The following is a 19,762-nucleotide window of genomic DNA, read 5'->3' as shown; positions in this document are numbered from 1 at the left end:
TATGGGTCTGGTCAGTCAGTGAGGTCTCGCCATTGTGTTTTTACTTGATCACGTGATCAATCATAATTTACATTCTGATAGGATATATAATAACATTTTAATGGAAACTCAATTCATAATTAGGGGTTTGCATATTTTCACTTTCATTTTAAGCAGCTTTAGCATTCTGCAGAATAACTCTTTCTGAGTATCACAGAGGAAAAGACAGCTGGTTGAGTAAATGATGATTTTCATTTTCGACTTATCTATCCCATTAATGTTGATCAAAGAAAACTATGAGAAAAGGCCAGATATCATTGTTCAAGGTTAACCATTAAAAAGGCTTAACCCTTAATTACTGTAATAAAGGAAAGCATCTGGTAAGTGTAAATAAAGCTGTTTATTCAGTCTTATATGGGAAGTAAAAGGTCATTGATGCAGTACAGTAGCTTTGCAGTCACAGTGATACATTCCAGGCATTTCAAAGTATCTTTGCATAGCAGCAGTGGAAGAGACTGCTGGCGAATTTGGCTTTTGTAATATCTGCCACTAGTTCTTTGTATTATTTATCTTGTTATTTATCATTTTTCTGCAAGATGTCAAAAACAAACCTGTGCATTTCATTACCCATCAGTGATAAAGTGCAGTTAGTGACTCATGATTTTACAACCACACAACCTCTCCACAAGACTCTCAACTAACTTAATGTCAGAAAACCTAAACACTCATAATGAATGAAAGATAAAGCATTTCTGAAGTGTTTACGGATCATTTCTAGCCAACCTTTGCAGTTAACAGAGCCTAGGACAGTCACAGAGGCATGTCAGATATTTTTTAATTAACTGACAGTCAATAAACATATCACCTATTTTCAGTGATATTTGTCATTTTGTAAATTGAATCAAATAAAATATTCAGATCGAGTGAAGGTTAGAACTTTTAAGATAGAGAATGCTCTCCAAAGGTGACAGCTTTCTCACTCTCTGAGCAGCATATAAGAATTCAACATACGTTTATTTAAAAGCAAAAGCAAGCAAGATAGAGGCATATGAATTACTCAGACATACCCTAAAGAGTTTGAATAGAAACTCAGGGTTTGATTTAATGGTTTCTAAACTTAACCAGCAGTGGTGTGCAAGGAGATTGTACAAAAACATACAAATTAGATTGTACAAATTCACCACCAATTCTCCAAAACATAAAAGAGTTATAAATGAGTGTGTTGATAACATATAACCCTTTGTGTAATATTTGCTCTAGCAATATTAAGTCCATAAATCCACAGTTTTAAAAGAGGTTCAATTCTGGCTTTCAGACATTGTCCCTCTTTATCTATAATGGAGTCTGTTTTCAATTAGTTGACCTGAACGTTTGTTAGAAACTCCAATAATTCAACTGTTGTCTGCAATAATCTTCTCACTATTCTAGGTTGCTAAATCAATGCTTATTGGCAAAAAAACAAAACATTTGATGACCATTACCCTTTTACTTCTATTCTGGGTTGTTCTCTGCATCCAGCACTTCCTTGTCCTCTTTCACTTCTGTCCTGTCCTCTTCTGTCTCCTCCTTCCCTTCTTTTTGGGCCTGTTTACAGTCAGAAGGTTCATTTCCTCCTTCAGTTCCTTCATCTTTATTTTCTATATGGACTACTTGGGCCGGCTCATTTTCTTGGGGTACATCTCTGTGCTCTGTCCTGTCTTTATCCTGTTGTGGGCCATTGAGGGGTTGAGCAGAGTCTATTTTATCTTCTGTATCCTTCTGCGAAGGCCCACCAATCAATTCCCCTTCCTCTCCATTCTGCTGTTGACTATCTGGTTCACACGGAGATTCGTTTCCATCATTCCATTTTGTCTCCTCACATGCTGACTTCCTGTGTTGTCGTGTGGGCAGCCGTCTCTTAAAAGACAGCCTAGCTCGACTCTGTGAAGTGAATGCACAAAATGGTGGAGTTTGTACAAGGTGAATTCATACATTGATAAGCTACAGTAAGACTACAAATGACATATTTACTTTGTTTCCAAACTTACTTAGCTGCAATGCTACATAAACAACATGTTAACTTGTCAGAATCTCATAAATAAAACACTCTATATTAGCTGTAACGCCACACGCCAGACAAATAGCCCTCGTCATATTTACCACACAGAACATTCAACTCAAAGCTGATTCCAGCAGAGTTTGGCATTAGCATGTTGCTAAGCTAACAACACAATACTCATTTATTGAATGATTCATTTTAAAAAACAAAAAACAGTAATCTTCGATTAAGGTGGTGATGCTGGCTGTTTCTGTCAATATGGTAATATGGAATTTTAATTATTGTTAACTATATTATATTGCTACTTTTTAGTACTAAGTGAAAAAAAGCTAAATTTTAAACAACATTCTTCTTGACTAGTCAACCTGAGTTTGTCACAGTTCAATCTATGACTGGTTCCTGCAGTGGATATTTCCTTCCTGTGATGGTTTTTGCCTAGTTTTTTTTTAATATAGCCATATAATGATGCCCTAAAATGAAGTTTAGGTGGAAAGATAACCATCAACAACCCACAGCTATTTACAAAATGCAATATTAGAGTAATGCATACATCAGTATAGGATCTAGTCTTTCATCTTGACTTCATCTTGAAAAAAAAAAAACTGTGCAATATGTTGATGTTTTTGAATGTGGTTATGAACACTACTAGTCAAAAGTTTTTCAACAATAAGATTTTTTATGTTTTTTAAGGAAGTCTCTCCTGCTCACCAAGCCTGTATTTATTTGATCCAAAATACAGCCACAAAAAAAATTTCCAATAGAAATAAATATGTTAAAATGTAATTTATTCCTGTGATTTACCAATTAGATTTTTCTATTCATCAAAGCATCCTGAAAAAAATGTACTCAACTGTTTTAAATACTGATAATAATAATAATAATAGTAATAATAAATGTTTCTTGAACAGCAAATCAGCCTGTTAGAATGATGGAATAAAGGATGGTGTGACGCTGAAGACTGGAGTAATGGATACAATGATACAGCATAATCATGGTTTATCCACTTAACACAAAAGGGGAGGTTTTACATTTTCAGAGTGCATTGACAGCCCTGGTTTGCATTAGAAAGAGAATGAGGACTGAGGCTGTCAAGCTCCATATGTGTTATGAAGAAGAAAAAGACTGATATTTAAGAACAAATTAATTGTGGGGTTCCTCAAGGGTCCATTCTGGGGCCATTATTTATTTAAGTGTACATGCTTCCACTTGGTAATATAATTAGGAAATATAAAATCTCTTTTAATTACTATGTTTCTGAGTTATATGTTCCATTAAAATCCAAATATTCTCTGCAGCCTCTTATGGACTGTCTGAAGGACATTAAAATCTGTATGGTGAACAATTCCTCCAGCTAAATAATAAAAAAAAAAAAAATGTTTTTTTGGTCCCTTTAAAAACAGAAACTCTATAGTTAGTTAAACAATCTCATTCCATATGTTGTCACAAGCAAAAAATGTAGGTGTTATTTTTGACCCTGAGCTTTGCCTTGAAAAGCTAATTATCTCAGTTGTTAAAAATAGCTGTTATCAATTGAGAATAATTTCTAGACATAAATCAACACTTTCCTTTCAAGACTTGTAAAAAGTTATTCATGCATTTATCACATTACGATTGGCTACTGTAATTCCTTATACCTAGGTCTTCCCCAATATTCACTGGCTCATTTGCTGAGGGTCCAGAATGCAGTAGCCAGATTGTTAACTGGTGCAAAAAAAAATGTGATCATATCAATTTTAGCATCGCTCCACTGGCTTCCTGTCTCCTTTAGATTCAATTCAAAATTTAGTTTTTAAAGAACTTAATCATTCATTCATTTCTGATCTTATCTCATTTAATTCTGCTCCTAAGTCCCTCAGATCTTTTATTAAAACTCTTGTATTCATCCCACGGTCACAAGTTTGAAGGTGACAGATCCGTTGGAGTAGCTGCACCACAGTTATGGAATCAGTTGCCACCTGACATTAAGACTGCTCTTTCTATTTCGGTTTTTAAGTCTACATTTTAAATGCATTTTTATTCTGTGGCCTTTCCTGGTTTTTAATTTATGGATTAGTATTGTTATCTTGGCTTTTTATTTGTATTTTATTGTACTGTATTTTATACTTTACTGTATTTTATGATTGTTTTGTACAGCACGTTGGTCAGTGTTAGCTTAAATGTGCTCTATGAATAAAATGTACTTACTAATGATGGTTAAAATTTAGCTTTGATCAAAGGAATAAATTACATTTTAAAAAACATTCAAATAGAAAACAGTTATTTTAAGTAGTAAAACTATTTCAGAATATTACGTTTTTGTTTGTTTGTTTGTTTGTTTTTTATGATCAAATAAATGGTGGTCTTGGTGAGCAGAAGAGAGTTCTTCAAAAAACATTAAAACAACTTACTGTCCAAAAACTGGTGGTGTATATTTATAGAAATGGTCTTAGCAGTACATAATCAAGTTGCGTCTTTGCTGATAAATAATAAAAGACTAGTTTTGTTTCTACAGTGAATTAAACATCTCATCTAAACATCTCATTATTTTGTTTCCTGTCTCATAAAACATCCCGTTATTATTTCTGTTTAAGAAATCACAAAAAAAAAAATGATTCAGTTAGTGAGTGAACCTTACAAATTAATCAAACCGAACTGCAAACAGATTCAGACCTTTTTGTGAATCCATTTATCAGACTATATAAAAAACAGTGATTTATTTGCAAATTTCACAACATAAATTTTAATTCTAAAAAGCAGCAATGTAGTGCATTCGACCCAGCACTAAATACTGCCTATTTACTTAATGCTATAACATATATTTAAGAATGTTTTATGTAAGAGAAAATTTAACATTTACAGCTGGTATTACCACCAATTCATTCTTCAAAATGAAACTGTAAGGTTGAGTTGAGACAAATGCATTGTGGCATATACATTCAATGTATATACATGCTCTGTATGTACAGTATACTGCATAATTTGTCAAATGTACAGTAGTAGATTATATTTGCTTTCCAGATTTAAAGGACATAGTTCAGCAGCTACATGCGAAAAATAAACAATCATGTGTTATGGCTGCATTCTCTTGTGAATGCTATTTGAAAAGGTGCATAGGCTGTGATGCAGAAGTGGCCTGATTGGATTAGAGTTTGCAAACCCTGTTATTATGTCCTCAGGCAGTGCATGGACAGTCTCTATAGGCTTACACAGAGCTTAAGCCAACAATACTGGCTGCACGCAAAGAGATGTGCACCTAGATGCTGATATCATTCTGCACACATCAGGTTCTCTGAGAAACAGCAAGCCTGTAAAAGGTTACTGCTAAAATTAGAGATCCTGTTTTGCTCTTCACATTGGTCTACAACAAAAATCCCCAAAGTAATGTTTATGCCATTTTTAATGCAGATTTTATATTTATTTTTTTATATACATTCAAAACACATTAAGACAATGTGATGAAAATAATTATGAAATGGGGAGAAAAATCTTATTTCTCTTGCTAAATTTATTGCATTACCTAGAGCAATCTACCATTTACACTCTTTCACACACACAATATTTGCAAGCTGTTGAATAAATAAGGCTTGAAAAAAGGCAATTTTTTACCCTCTAGATTTGTTTTACCATTATCATGTCCCAGACATCTCCACTCTTCTGAAGTACAGGATTTTGTGTCAGCCCAGTTTATTTAGTGTATTTTGGAAAGTGAGATCCTCTGTATTGCTATTGATATTGACAGACTAACTGACCTTGTTGATGCTGAGCAGTGGAGTGCCCTCGACCGGCTGCTCAAAGCTAACTGGCGCCTCATCTTCACAGGACAGCTGAGGGGGCTGCAGGGTGGAGCTGCAGGGGCTGATGGGACTGAAGGCAGTGGGCGGCTGTTTGGACTCTGGACTTTTGGGTGGGGAGAGCAGGACAGTTGGAGAGAGGGCAAGATTGGCCTTAATGAGAGGAGGAAAGAATCTGTTATGTTCTTGAATGAAGACAAAACTAGTGTTCAAACGAAATTTTTTCATGAAAAGTGGACGGAAGAATGCACATTACCATAATGCATCTCACTGATGATAAAAAACTTATAAGAGTTAAATAAACAATTATTTTACCTTTTATAAAATATGAATTTAGTGGCACACAGGGCTGTTCATTGTTCAAGATATATAACTGTTGCACTCAATGCTGGGTAAACTGAATATATATATATATATATATATATATATATATATATATATATATATATATATATATATATATATATATATATATATATATATATATATATATATATATATATACACACACACACACACACACACACACACACATACATATATATATATATATATATATATATATATATATATATATTAAATATATATATACACACACACACACACACACACATATATATATATATACCTTGTATATATCAGCTAGTTTATTTGGTTTAAGTTATTCTAAAATAACTTTAAAATTAACTAAAATTAAAAAATCAAAAATGAACAAATGCTAATTAAAAAATTTACAAACTAACAAAAATTATTTTGCCATATATAAGACTAAAATAAAAACATAAAAACTAAAATGTAATTTAGAATAACAAAATCTATAATAGTATATCAATGATAATAAAATAAACCAGTTTGGCCTGGGTCATGTCTTTTTCTCTCCCTCCTCTTTCCTGTCAAAATCACCACTTTCTATTTACTAAAGGCAAAAAGCCAATTAATAAAATAATAATAAGTAATGAATCAAACTTATTTGACAAAATTATGAAAAGAAACATAATATTTTAATATGGAAAAATAAAATATAATGGTATGCATGCAAATATTATTTAAAAAAGTAAATACACTTAAAAAAATAAACAATTATTACATTTAATAAACTTATAACATAATGGCAAGCTAATATTTTTGTAAAAATAGAAAATGCAATATATTTAATACATTTTGAAATATTTTAATGAATAAAAATACATTAATTAGTTAAAATTCTAATTTAAAATAATAAAAAGAAAATGATAAGTGATTCATATTTGTAGAACGCTGTCAGAATAAAAAATAAATAAAAATAAAACGTAAAAAAAAAAATGCAAATTAAAAGACATGTTTGTCAAACCAATCACAGAAATATCTATGTTCTTAAAATTCTCTTTACCTTGGCTACCTGTGTGTTACCCATGGTTAACCTCTGGCATTGGCTGTTGGACATAGATCAGGCTTAGTTTATATCCCACTGGTTCTGGCTAAGATGAATCTCAACAAACTAAAAAGGCAGCAAATCATCTAAATCTCATAAGCAGATATTACGATCAGTATGACAGAAATGTATGAAAGGTATGTATACCTTTAAGAAATAAACAGCATGTTAGAACAAATAAAAATGTATTAAGTTCCTCTTGATTAATATCTCCTACCTGTACAGGAGAGAACAAGAGGAGAGAGAAACGGCAACCCTTTTGTCCCATGACTGCCGGATAGCTGCTAAGTCGAGTCTAGTACAGCTCAGCACTCAGCTACTGTGGCTAAGCCATTATCTCATTAGAGTCCTTGCCTGAACCAATCGGAGGAGACAGTGCTGTCCTTTTTATAAGGAGACATATCCCACAGACCAATGACAGTTCAAACTAACTAGACACCTTCTCATGAGAGATGCCATGTGGGGTTTAGTTGCAGGTTTTGGCTATGCAGTAGTACCACTTACACTCTAGGTGGCAGAAAAGTTGCATACAAACAAACAAACAAACAAACAAAAAAGCATTGCTTTGTTTGCAGATGAATATTGTTTAATGCAAACTGCATGTAACACATTTTGTCAGTTTGACAAAATAATGACTAAAAGAAGATGATACAAAAAATCTTATTTTGAATTGGTTAAAATAGAAGAACTGCATTTACTACTTTATGTAAACTATACATTCTGTATAAACAATCGCATAAATACTAAGACTATCGTCGTAGCATGACATTCTGAACATCTTAAGCCAGTGGTTCTCAAACCTCTCCATGAAGTACCCCAGCACTGCACATTTTGTATGCCTCCTTATATCACATATACACACCTACTTCAGGTCTTGCAGTCTCCACTAATGAGATGATGAGTTGAATCAGGTGTGATAGATGAGTGAGACATACAAAATGTGCAGGACTTGGGGAACTCCAAGGACAGGTTTGAAAACCACTGTCTTTAAGGCATCGGGTCTTGTTTTTGATATGCCCTTGCAGTAGCACATTTTTAACACTAGGTGACAGGAGTGTCTTATAAAAGTAGCAGCAGGTACAACAGGTATACTGGCAAAATTCTGTAATATGACTAATATTTTGATGTTCAAGAGAAACAATAAGTTGGCCTTTACAAAAAATAAAAAAGAGGAGATTCCTATTAATGCTGCAAGAAGCGTACGCGTTTAAAATATATTTAAAAACTCAAATAATTCGCTGGATGTTACTAGCCGAGTTTCCATCCAAAGCTGCGAATTTAACTTATGCGCCAAATTGGAATATCACACAAAACATTTTCAAACAAGCACTGTTTCCATCCAAGAGAACAAAATCGTCACTTCCTGATAAGCTGGCACTATACATCATCGAGAAAAGTAGGAGAAGCTACTGAATATAATAATTTGCCTATATAATAAACTACTTGCACCTCAGAATGAGCAGACGAAGCACAATGAATGTGGTTATTGCTTTTTTTGCACAATTCTCCAAACGAATTAATCAGTGCCTTACACTAACCCCTCACGTGTGCAAACACTCTTGCTTTGGTTGATGTGTTCGCTTTATTTTGTGCTGTGTAATAGTGTATTCACAACCACAAATGCTTACAGTAAGAAAAGTTTGGTTTCAATCTTGCTTTCGTGTTTACCGTGAATTTTTTAACATCTCTCTGACAATTACTTTCTACAGAAATGTGCATAGGAGCTCACCAAAGAAGAGCTTTAGGGTTTGAATAACTAACTGTTTGTAAATGAAATATCCCAAAATATAATATTATGGCAAAGGTGTTTACAACATAAGACAAATGTTTGCTTTTGAAATGTGTTTGTGATCTTTTGAACGCAGTTTAAAAAATGTAAGCAGTTTTTAAAAACTGTAATTAACTCATTAGTGCCCTTTGTTTATTTGCTTCATGCAGTATTGAATGTTACCACACCTTGGTTGTAAACTCTTTTTAATTTAATTAAAGTTTATTTGGACTCATCATTGTCTTCTTCATGTTTAGCAATGTGTCAGTTACAGTACATGCAAGTTACTTCTTAATTACATATTTCAGCAAATAGTTTGACGAGGCAACTTTTCCCTTTTTCCTGAATAAAAGTTCACTTCGGAAATGACATGTGAACTTGATAAGCAACCTAACAAACCAGCGAGGTCAGCATCTTTCATCAGTGAAAACAGCTGGCTGAAACTAAGATCTCGTGTGAACCAGATAATCAAGGAAATCTCACCTGTAGTTTTTCAATGAGGGGTGAACTCTTTATCTTCATCTTAGGAGGATGAGGACAGACAGACGACTTCTGCAACAGAAAAAAATACGTTTCTGCAAAGACATTTAAGATGAGACCATTTTACATGGATTCATGAAGGTGTTTTAACATTAATCACCTATTGATATCTAGAACTCAGTTACAAATGTGTCAATGATAGCATCCTCACCTCGTCATGTTCTTCATCTTTTTGGTCGTTTATCACGATTGAACATGGGGGTCTTCTCATAGATATCACCTGCAATTCAGAACCGTACTGTAAGCTAAAATACATGAACACAAGTGGGTCTGAAAACAGAAAATGTTCATTATTCACTAACAAGATTGTCAGTAGACTTTGTGAATGACTCTAGGTGGGAATAAATAACTTTTGTAACTCCTAAATTCATTTGCAGACCTACATTGACACACATTGCTACAGAACCATTCCTCAAGGATTTTTCAAACCGTATGTAATCAATATACTGTATGAATAAAAGCAAATGCAATTTTAAATAGGAACAACTAAGAGACGAACAGAAAGACGTCAGACGTTCCACTACCTCCATGTTTCCTGGCATTGGCAGCGCATAACCTTTGAGTTTTCCAGCCAGCTGAGCTACTGACGACTTGACTGGCGCTTCCTCCTGCAAACAGAGAAACAGAAACTGTTTGTTTCACTCAAACTGTTGGATATTCTTTGCTGGTGGACCACAGTATCCTGATCTCACTTTATTGACACAGAGGGGCCTGTAGTGAAGCTCAGACCACTAAACACAAGCGAGGAAGCTTGCAGGAAAAAGTATACACCCTACTGCTCATTTTACACATGGGCGTCTTTTTCGGGCCCATTACATAAGACAAGCATGATGTAATAATGGAATCAAAATTCAGCATGTGCTTGTTTTTACTAGACATGTTTTCTTACTTAAGAACAACTGGAAAATGAAAGGCCTTTCAAAACTAAGAAATGGTGACATCAGAACCACAGAGAGGCTGGAAGAGCTCATTACCGCTCTATATTTGCAGTACGCATACTGTGTGTATCTGAAAGTACAATTAGCTGTGATTTCTATAACGTCATCTGATATTTACATGTTTTAATCAGACTGGCAAGAGACCAGAGTTTGAATACAGCATTTCATTTAGATTTCCATTTCCACCCTTCCTCTCTCCTCCTGCTCCTTCCTTTGAGTTCTCCTATGTATGACGTAATCAAATATATGTGTCAATTTTACATAAATGGAATTTTATTGGCATATATCATTTATTTATCAGTTTTATATCATTCGTCAGCTACACTGCTCTCTGGTATTGAAGCTCAAAAAAAATAAAAAAGAAGATTGTGACAAATTTCACAAATTAATTTGCATTAAAAGATTGTTTGTTATCAACTGTTGATAACGAATTCATATTTATGAGAATAAAGTTGCAATTGTGAGATATGAAGTCACTATTTTGATATATATAGTTGTGAATGAGTGATATAACTTTGCATTTATGAGAAAAAAGGTTGAATTTGAGAGATATTCATTTGTTTTTGAAAGTTATAAAGTCACAAATGTGCACCATAAAACCATAATTATATGAAAGAAGTTGCAATTGTGTTGAATTTGTGATATATACATTTGTTATTGAAAGTCAGAGTGTTGCAAATGCGAGAAGAAAAAATGCAATTGCTAAAAATACTTTTAGAATTATTAAATATTGAATTCAAATCTAAATTATAATGTTTGTGATTGAGAAAATGACTTTTTTTATTTATTTAATGAGAGATATAAAGTCACAGTTATTTAAAAAAAAAATGTTGTCAGATATGTCCGATTTGTCAGAATGTGAGAAATAAAATATAAGAAAATAAGAAATAAAATATCACAATTGTGAGATAAACTTTGTAGCATGCAGCCCACTGGTTTTACATTCTGGACACAGCAGCTGTTTTCCATTGAAGAACAAACATGGGTGTGTTTGAGTTTATCATCAACACAGCTGACCAGCATCACACTTACTGCCTCCGGGGAGTCTATCTCTCGCTCATCACCAGGAATGTATCAGTGTTTCACATTTTATAGAATCATTTGCCATGGCTGAATCTGTGCTGAACATTATCCTAAAGTATATTTCAACGCCTCAAATGCAAGAGTAAGTACTTGTTCTTGGCAAGAACTTATCTTACACTTGCCTTTTTCTCTCTATGTGGCTCTGCCAGACTTAGCAAACTGAAATACATCTCTCCAAAAACATTCTTCGCAAATCTCCCAAATATACACACTTTCCACACTTTATTTAACTAGATTTCCACACACATGTTGACCCCACTCGCCTTGCTTCCTCCAGCCACAAAAGCACAGACTCTCACTAAATAATATCACACACTTTCTGAATAGCGCTGCACACATTTGTGCTTACAAGCACAGAAAGAAGACGCGTTTCCCCCAATCCACTTCCCTCCATTTCCTGCTGTTCCTTTGCTTCACCCATAATAAGCAGAATTCCCCTGAGACCACCCAACCCTTGACTCATTATTTTGGCGCCCATGATTGTTAACTCTTTCCTGTCCCTCAAAAAAAACCAAACCCCCTTAAACAGGGTAAACTTCACAACAAGGACAATAGGGTCAGGAATTTGTCTAATGTTTCTTTAAACCGACCCTTGTAGATATTTTTGGTAAAGAGGACTTGAGAAGGAATCCCTAAAACAAAAAAAAAGCATCACAATGGAGATCTTTGGAATATGTCTCTACATCAGTAAGCCAGAGATCGTTTTAACCCTATGTTTGGATAAATCTGTAAGGCGGGTGGGAATTACGGGCTCGCTTTGGGAGTGGGAGTACAGAAAGCTCTATTTTAGGGTGCTGTGGCCTGAGAAATAAACCACAGACCGGCCCGTGAGGGTCTGGGTCAGCTATAGTTGAGCAAAACCATGTCAGAGGAGAAAGCTCATGTGCAGTTTGTGGTACAGTATGAGAAACACTGGTTCAAATGATGTTGAAGTGTATACAAAAACTGCAAAATGGAATTTCTAATGGAAACATATTCACTTTTGAGACTGTTTCACAACAGCAGGTTCATGTTGTGTTTCCACGCTGACAGGTTTTCAGCTGAGTAACAAAACTCAAAGAAAATAAAGTGATTTCTTTTGGGGTGAACGATTTCAGTACAACGTTAATGTAATTTCTATTGAAACTTAATGTATTTAAATATATTTTTAATAATTACAATATTTGTAACGATGAAGTTGCAATTTAGTACATTTTAATTATATTAACTGAAAATGTAACATTGACTGGTTTAAATTATAATCAAGCACTTCACATGTGCTTTAGTGTGTAAAAAAGAAAAAAGAATTAAAATGTATTTTAAAGTTAAACTTCTAATCGCAACGTGGCCTTATATGAATCTGTTAAGAAAAATTGTCATGATATTGTTTTATGTTCAAGTGCACTTAAGTGGCCTTTTATTTCCTCAGTACTGTATTTTCTGCATGTATAGGTTTTTAACCTTTAAGATTTGTAGTAAACAAAAAGGGCAGATTTAAAGCACCGGTACATGGTTTACTAAAGAACCAGCAAAGTTCTTAATGAAGGTATCAGACTGTAAATCCATTTTTAGTTCTAACCAGACCTTTATTTCTGAGGGAAAACCACAAAGTTTCCCACAGGGCTGTCTTGAGCAGATGGTTCTCTGACTGGCAAAACTAGCAACTAAATTACAGTCACGAGAGGATCCAACAGCAAAACTGTTCCAGATACAGCTGAATTTATGGCTCCAGAGCACCAGACACAACATGTGTCATATCTCAGATTATCTCCTTCCTTTGGAAGGGCGTAAATTAGTGCGAGAGGATAGCACAGAAAAAACAAAATTGCCTATGTTTTTGTCAAATCTGCAGACAGTGTATTACAGTTTATACTGTAAGCAGTGAATTATCATGACAGCATGACTCCATTCATCACAATGATTTTACCACTGTTTAGCTAAGAGTTTAGCTAATTAGCATGTATCTATAACCGAGTAACTTCCACTGAGATAAATGTGAATGCTAATGTCCCTTTTTCTCCAGATATTATAAACCTGTTTTAAAAGTCTCATTGTAATTCTTTGACAAATCTTATACTACCATACCCATCATCGCACACCACTGTACCACCACCACAGTACTTTTTGTTGCACTTCTAATCATGTACAAGGAAATTTGACAACTGACATCTTGGTACACCTTTGATGCTTCTCTTAAAGAGCCTTTGTCATAGAAGTGAACACTATCAGTAGACACATGATGCACATGATGCAATGTACTTGAATTCATGCTTTCTGGACACTCGCCTCTGGAGTTCAGCCAAAGTTCAAAGATATTTGGGGTCATGAGGATATACACTATATATAAGGTAAAAGGAAAAAAATTGAACATAAAAAAAGAAAAAAAAAGAAGAGATAATGGTGCTTTGGACATATTCTTTCTAGTTGAAGCAAATAAATAATATGGTCATTCCACATCTCATTAATATGAGAACAGGAGAGTAAGCCAGTCCAGGAAAACATGATGTGTTTGAATTTTACATCATCAGAAGATCACACTTTTCCACTGCCTTCACCGGCCTTTCAGACACACAGCTTGTGTTTTTACAAAGGTTCTCTGTGTGCTGCATCACTGAAAGCAATGGGAGAAACAGCTACCATGTCATGAGGCCTGACAAGAGGGAACATGACATAGACTCGGTGTGCACAGGGAATTAATACCAATGTTTGACAGTAAAGCAAAATGCAGTAAGACAAGCTGTATAATAGAAAAGATAAGCTCGGCAGGATGTTTATTCTTTATTTCTTACATATCTACAGCTTCAAAAAGGATTGTATACAACGTTTTTTTGATTTAAGGTTAGTGTTAAAGACTAACCTTAGTGCATGTGTGTTGTCCTAACATATATTGACATATATAAAAAGGCAGTTCAATGCATTAGTTCCGTTTCAAATCCTAGCCACAAATCTGTTTCCTTCCTTTAGGTGCGTGCGGTGACATTAACGACATTTCAAAAAATGTTTAATGAATGAAGCACCGCTTGTGCAAAAGTCACCATCAAACCAACGATGCAACAAATTCACAAGACCAACTTGACAAGGAGCAAAACTGTGTCTTGAACTTTTTTTTTCACCCTCACTCAAAACTCACAATCGTGTAGATTCCTATAACTGACTTGATTTCGCCCACGAAATTTTGCAGAAAAAGTATGCATGAATGCAGCTGTAGGCAGCAGTCCAACTGTCATGGAACCTCAAAGGTGATTAGTGGTGAACTCTCTAAAAATAGCAGTTGTAACAGTAAGATTTGATTTGCAGCTGATTTTAGTGTTTGATATTAGCATGTTGTTAAGCTAAGGCACAATACTCTATTTTTAAGTTTTGTACGTTTATGCTTGTTAAATTTGTGAATATCACTGACATTTTTTTAAAGGTACAATTTTTAATAAAGATCTAAATTGTAATTTAAAAACAGCTGTCCAATTTTTCATATTATTCACAATTTTGGTCTGAGCTAGTGCACTTGAGATCGGTCTTAGATCATTTTTTGAAGGCTGACATTACTTTAATAATGCAAACTTGTTATTGTAACTTCTTATTAATTAAAATAGACAATAAATTGTAATGCAACCATTATGAATATTCATGGACACAAATGTGCATATGAGACCATAAATCCACAAGGACTATACATATAGAAGGTTGCTCATGGTCCTTATGCCATCCCCTTGTCACCATATAAATCATTTTCTAGATATGTCCCTTGATGTAAGAGCTAGGACACATTATATTTTCAACAAAATTACAACTTCAATTTCAGTTCATGTCTCTAACAAAGATATTGTAAAACATCAAAAGACTCTAAAGTAAAGGGCATCATACACTTCCATCAAAAGAGCAGCATCAACATTCTTCGAAACATCTGCTTTTGTGTTCCACCGAAGAAAGAAATATACATGGGTTTAGAATGACATGAGGGCGAAGGAGAATACATATTTCCAAATTTTAAATTTTTGGATAAACTGTTCCTTTAAACTTCTATGTTTTTAATTAAACTAGGAAATCTAGTAATAATTGCATTTGTGGCAGTGTACACTACTTACTGTGACAGCATCCAATAGCACTTGAAATATTGTTGGCTTACTACAATATTACATAAAATTTGTGGCCCAAATATTTGGCAAGTCCAGTTATAATGTGTTCTCTTTCCTTTTTCCACAACATGCTCAAGCAGAGGGGACTCCCAGTTTTCTAAGTGTGATGGTATGTGGGATCTTCCTTATGACTTTCTCACATGGTGTTGCTTTCTGCAGTGATGTGCCTTTAAGGAGTTCTTCTTTTCTCTTTACATTATTACTAGGTTGAAGTCATGCCACAAAGAAGAGCTTTCTCTCATGAGAATGACCCTCCCTGTGTTTCCTCTTTCAGTCATCCTCCACTCTCTCTCTTCCTCTCACTCATCTATGTAAACTTTCCATTAAAAATGAACATACTGGTGCTTTCCATGTACTGCACACTGTTACAAATCAAAAGTTTGGAAACACCTTCTCATTCTTTTTGACTATTTTCTACATAACAGTATAGGAATTCTGTAACCAGACATACATCTATACTATTAAAATTAAAGGTTCATAATTGCCATTGATGGATCCACGAAGACCCTATAACATCATTTAACATGTCTCTCGTGTGACAGTGTCACACACTGAATGTTTCCACTCCACAAAAGGTCTTTTATAGTAGAAAAAAAGGTTTCATTAGATTATTAAAATGTTCTTTACACTAAGAATATAATCTGTTCACTGAAAGGTTGTTTGGTGAACCAAAAATGCATCAGTGTGGAAATCTTTATTTCGGAAACTTTATTATTTTTAGGAGTGTATGATGCATGACTACAGAAGACAGATGTAGGCTATTTTGTTGTATGCATTTTTTTAATGCCTAATTCACACTTGCTTAATTTCTATTTTTCTGTCCAGTAACTGTTATAAGAAGTGATGGTTTTGGGATGAGATGAGTTCTACACACAAGAGCATTTTAAGAACAAAAACGATGTCTTGAAATAAAACATCTGAACAATATCTTGAGGAGTGTTAACCGTGGTATAATCAGAATAATTTACTTTAATCTCTCGGATTATTGAAAAATAATGCACAATGGCCTTTCATTAATTATTCCTTAAATACATATATGTAATTTTCACACATAGAGGTTATATATATATATATACTTTACACCGGTGGTAATGTACAGTGCATTGTACATTCTGACATGTAGATCCTGTGGAAAAGCATACCTCCTGCTTTCACATCCCTTTTAATGACCTTAAGATGAACACCAAGGAAAGAGTTGAATGCTCTTTGATTACACTTGCAGAAGTAACAACCCAACCGCCACACGCCACGTGAGGAACTTTATGCTTGTGGTTAAGAGAAAAAAAAATCAATGCTCTTACTTTTCGAACAGAGGAAGATATTCTGCAGACGGCCCTTCCTGCCTCATTTTGTGGTGATTTGGGGTTAAAACAGTCTGAGTAGTGTTTCTGCAGCAGCTCACTTCAGCCACCATGGACTGACTCAAATTTATGGTAACGGATATATTGCCAGATATATGGGTCACAATTTAATGATTATGCTAACGAGCTAACCAAAAAACTTTGATTACTCTCCTATTTAAAAAAAATAAAAATAAAAATCTTTAATTTACTAACAAGCTTTCTAATTTTAAATACCAGAGGGTGTCATCAGAAGAAGTCGCATATGTTTCTCAAAAAGCAACAACCCTTACATTTTCCATAACTAAAGAGCAAAGGTGAGACTGTATAAAAAACAAAAACTAAAAACTAAATGACAAATATTGAAACAAGACTTTACAGGTCATTAGTTTAAAGTGTCATAGCCTAATAATAAATGTTACATTCAAGCTACTACTCTTCTCCAAACATTTACCATTGTTGTTATTAATAGTATTCATTCTAGTCTAGTCATTTGTGTTACTAAGTTGTTATAAACTATTTTCTTAATGTCAATACAAACACATGTAAGTCAGTGGATTCCAGTTTACATTTGCATTTAGTCATTTAGCAGACGCTTTTATCCAAAGCGACTCACAAGTGACTTTTCTCACTGTTAACAAGTCCATAAGTGTCCCACATACCGTGATTCATTTAGGTATTTTTTATTTTTTATTGCAGGACATAAAGGCAAAAAGTAATAGATACATAAACAGAGATCATACCTCCATCCTCAAACAGGTTTATCCGCGTTGATCTTCTGTATCCAAGCGCAGCTCCGAGATGCGTCTCTCTGCTCTCAGTCTGACAGCAGTCTTACTCCACTCTCGGTTTGTTTAGTCAGCAACACCCAGATCTGCGAACACTTCAAAACCCAGACGACGAAGGAAGAGAAACTGTGTGGTGTGGAGAAGGCAAGTGAGCTGCGCAAAACACAGTGTCCATCTGCGTCTGATCACGATCACCTCCTCTCAGTAAACTCGAAGCCCGGACAGTTAAGAGCCATAAACAATTATGACAATTATGACAAACATACTGGCTGTGTCACAAAACCTAGTATACTGCCTCTTTTGACCAGTGGGCTAGCCTACTATGCCCCATTTGAACTTTCGGTTTGAAAATTGATGCCAATCATGTGAGTATCAGATGCAAGCGTTTTATGCGTCATATTATCGCATCACAAAGGACTAGAATGAAGATGCACGTCTAGTACAAATACTGCATGTGGTCTTGTTTCATTAATACAGTGCACATGTTTTTCTTTATTACCTGGAGAGTATGCAAGTGAAAAGTGACAACATACCCCACAGAGAGGGGCACGTGGTAACATGACCATAACAGCTTAAAATGCTGATTTAACACACACACACACACGCACGCAATCGATATGAAACGCAATTTCGATTCTCTGTTTGTATGTACTGTACATGTGGAAGAATTGACAATAAAGCAGACTTGAACTTGAACACACACACACACACATACAGTATATATACTGTACTGAAATGTATATTTGAATAATTAAAAATAAATTCTGGAGTTTGAAAATGAACCAGCAAAGCCTTATAAAACATATACACATATACATGCACACAGAAAACACATAACACATGTTCAGGTTTGACTGTAATATTATCACATAATTGCAAAAAAAAAAAAAAAAAAAAAAAGTTCAGTTAAAAAAACTAAACTTTCAATTGATAAAATAATGACTTAGTGATGTCTAAACATAAATCTAATGGCAAATGAGCCATTAAATAATCCTCTACTGCCATCTAGTGGCTGTAGTTCAAGTTTCATGTTATTTTCATTTTAAAAGTGTTTGTTTTACAGTAGATGGCAGCATGTCTTCATGTATTACCGTCACTGAAATTGGAAAATGTAGATCTTCCTTAAAATTGATTTTTATATAAATATAAACATTTCATTTATTACATATTGAAAATTATATTTTAAAAATACCATAAATCCCACAATATTGCACAATTTTTGTGATGTTAGAAAAAAATACAAAATAATTATCCTTATATCATAACCACACAACATTAAGTTGTGGCCTTGAGATAATAGGCTTGTTCAAGAAGAATCTGTTCTGTGATGTCATATGCCGATCGGTTTATGCCGCACGATGTATCTCAAACAAGCTTATTATGTTAAGAGAACCATAGATAGCCTACGTAGATGCCACATTGGATTCCTCAAAACTTGTCAACGCATCTGCCATCTTGAAATGTCGTTGTGTCGATAGTCAAAGTTTTTTAAGATTGCATAACATTGTGTAAAAGGCGGTGTGTTTTGGGTTGTGTTCAGTGTTAGACTAGATTATTATTTCTGCAGCATAGTGAAGGTGCGTTTTATTTCCTTGTTCCCAAACACCGTAGCTTGCTTTCTTACCACCTTCTATTCTGACATTCAGTCAACACTATAACCTGCTTGCTTTAAAATGTGGGATAGCTATAACTGTCAAGATGGAACAAGGAACTTTACATTTAAGATGATGGCTTACATCATGTTATTTCCTGCACAATACTTCATCAGATGGAGGAAGCATTTCACATAACACAATGAGCAAAAAACATACACCCTGAATGCAGTTTATGTGACAGAGGAATATGAAGAGCTGCGTTTACAAGAGAGAGAACCAACAAAGCAAAGCATGAAATAGAAAATTGCAGATAAATAATCTACTTGACTTGTAATGACAGTCTTTTGCATGAAACGATTAAATGAATAATTATTATTATTAATTAATTAATGCAACTTTA

The 19,762-nt window shown here is 34.3% G+C and overlaps 1 protein-coding gene across 1 annotated transcript; it reads right to left on the bottom strand.

Annotated features, from left to right (window-relative positions):
* Positions 1–360: 360 nt before the first annotated feature.
* On the bottom strand, positions 361–18,045 carry zgc:153184 (uncharacterized protein LOC751652 homolog). The gene is made up of 6 exons (XM_052577126.1): positions 17,723–18,045; positions 10,031–10,114; positions 9,658–9,726; positions 9,450–9,518; positions 5,746–5,940; positions 361–1,899 (listed from the first exon to the last, which is right to left on the bottom strand). The coding sequence occupies exons 1-6, from the start codon at positions 17,726–17,728 to the stop codon at positions 1,471–1,473; spliced, it is 852 nt and encodes a 283-aa protein (XP_052433086.1). The 5' UTR covers positions 17,729–18,045; the 3' UTR covers positions 361–1,470.
* Between the last annotated feature and the right edge of the window lie 1,717 nt (positions 18,046–19,762).

This window comes from Carassius gibelio, chromosome B15, assembly GCF_023724105.1.
Source record: "Carassius gibelio isolate Cgi1373 ecotype wild population from Czech Republic chromosome B15, carGib1.2-hapl.c, whole genome shotgun sequence".
NCBI lineage: Eukaryota > Metazoa > Chordata > Actinopteri > Cypriniformes > Cyprinidae > Carassius > Carassius gibelio.
This window is presented reverse-complemented; position numbering and strand designations above follow the sequence as displayed.

Excerpts from the sequence above, each read along its gene's own strand:
- zgc:153184 (XM_052577126.1), bottom strand. Across the intron at positions 9,519-9,657 it reads AAGATGAAGAACATGACGAG|AAGTCGTCTGTCTGTCCTCA; the intron begins GTGAGGATGCTA and ends TTTCTGTTGCAG. Across the intron at positions 1,900-5,745 it reads CACTGCTCAGCATCAACAAG|AGTCGAGCTAGGCTGTCTTT; the intron begins GTCAGTTAGTCT and ends TTCACTTCACAG.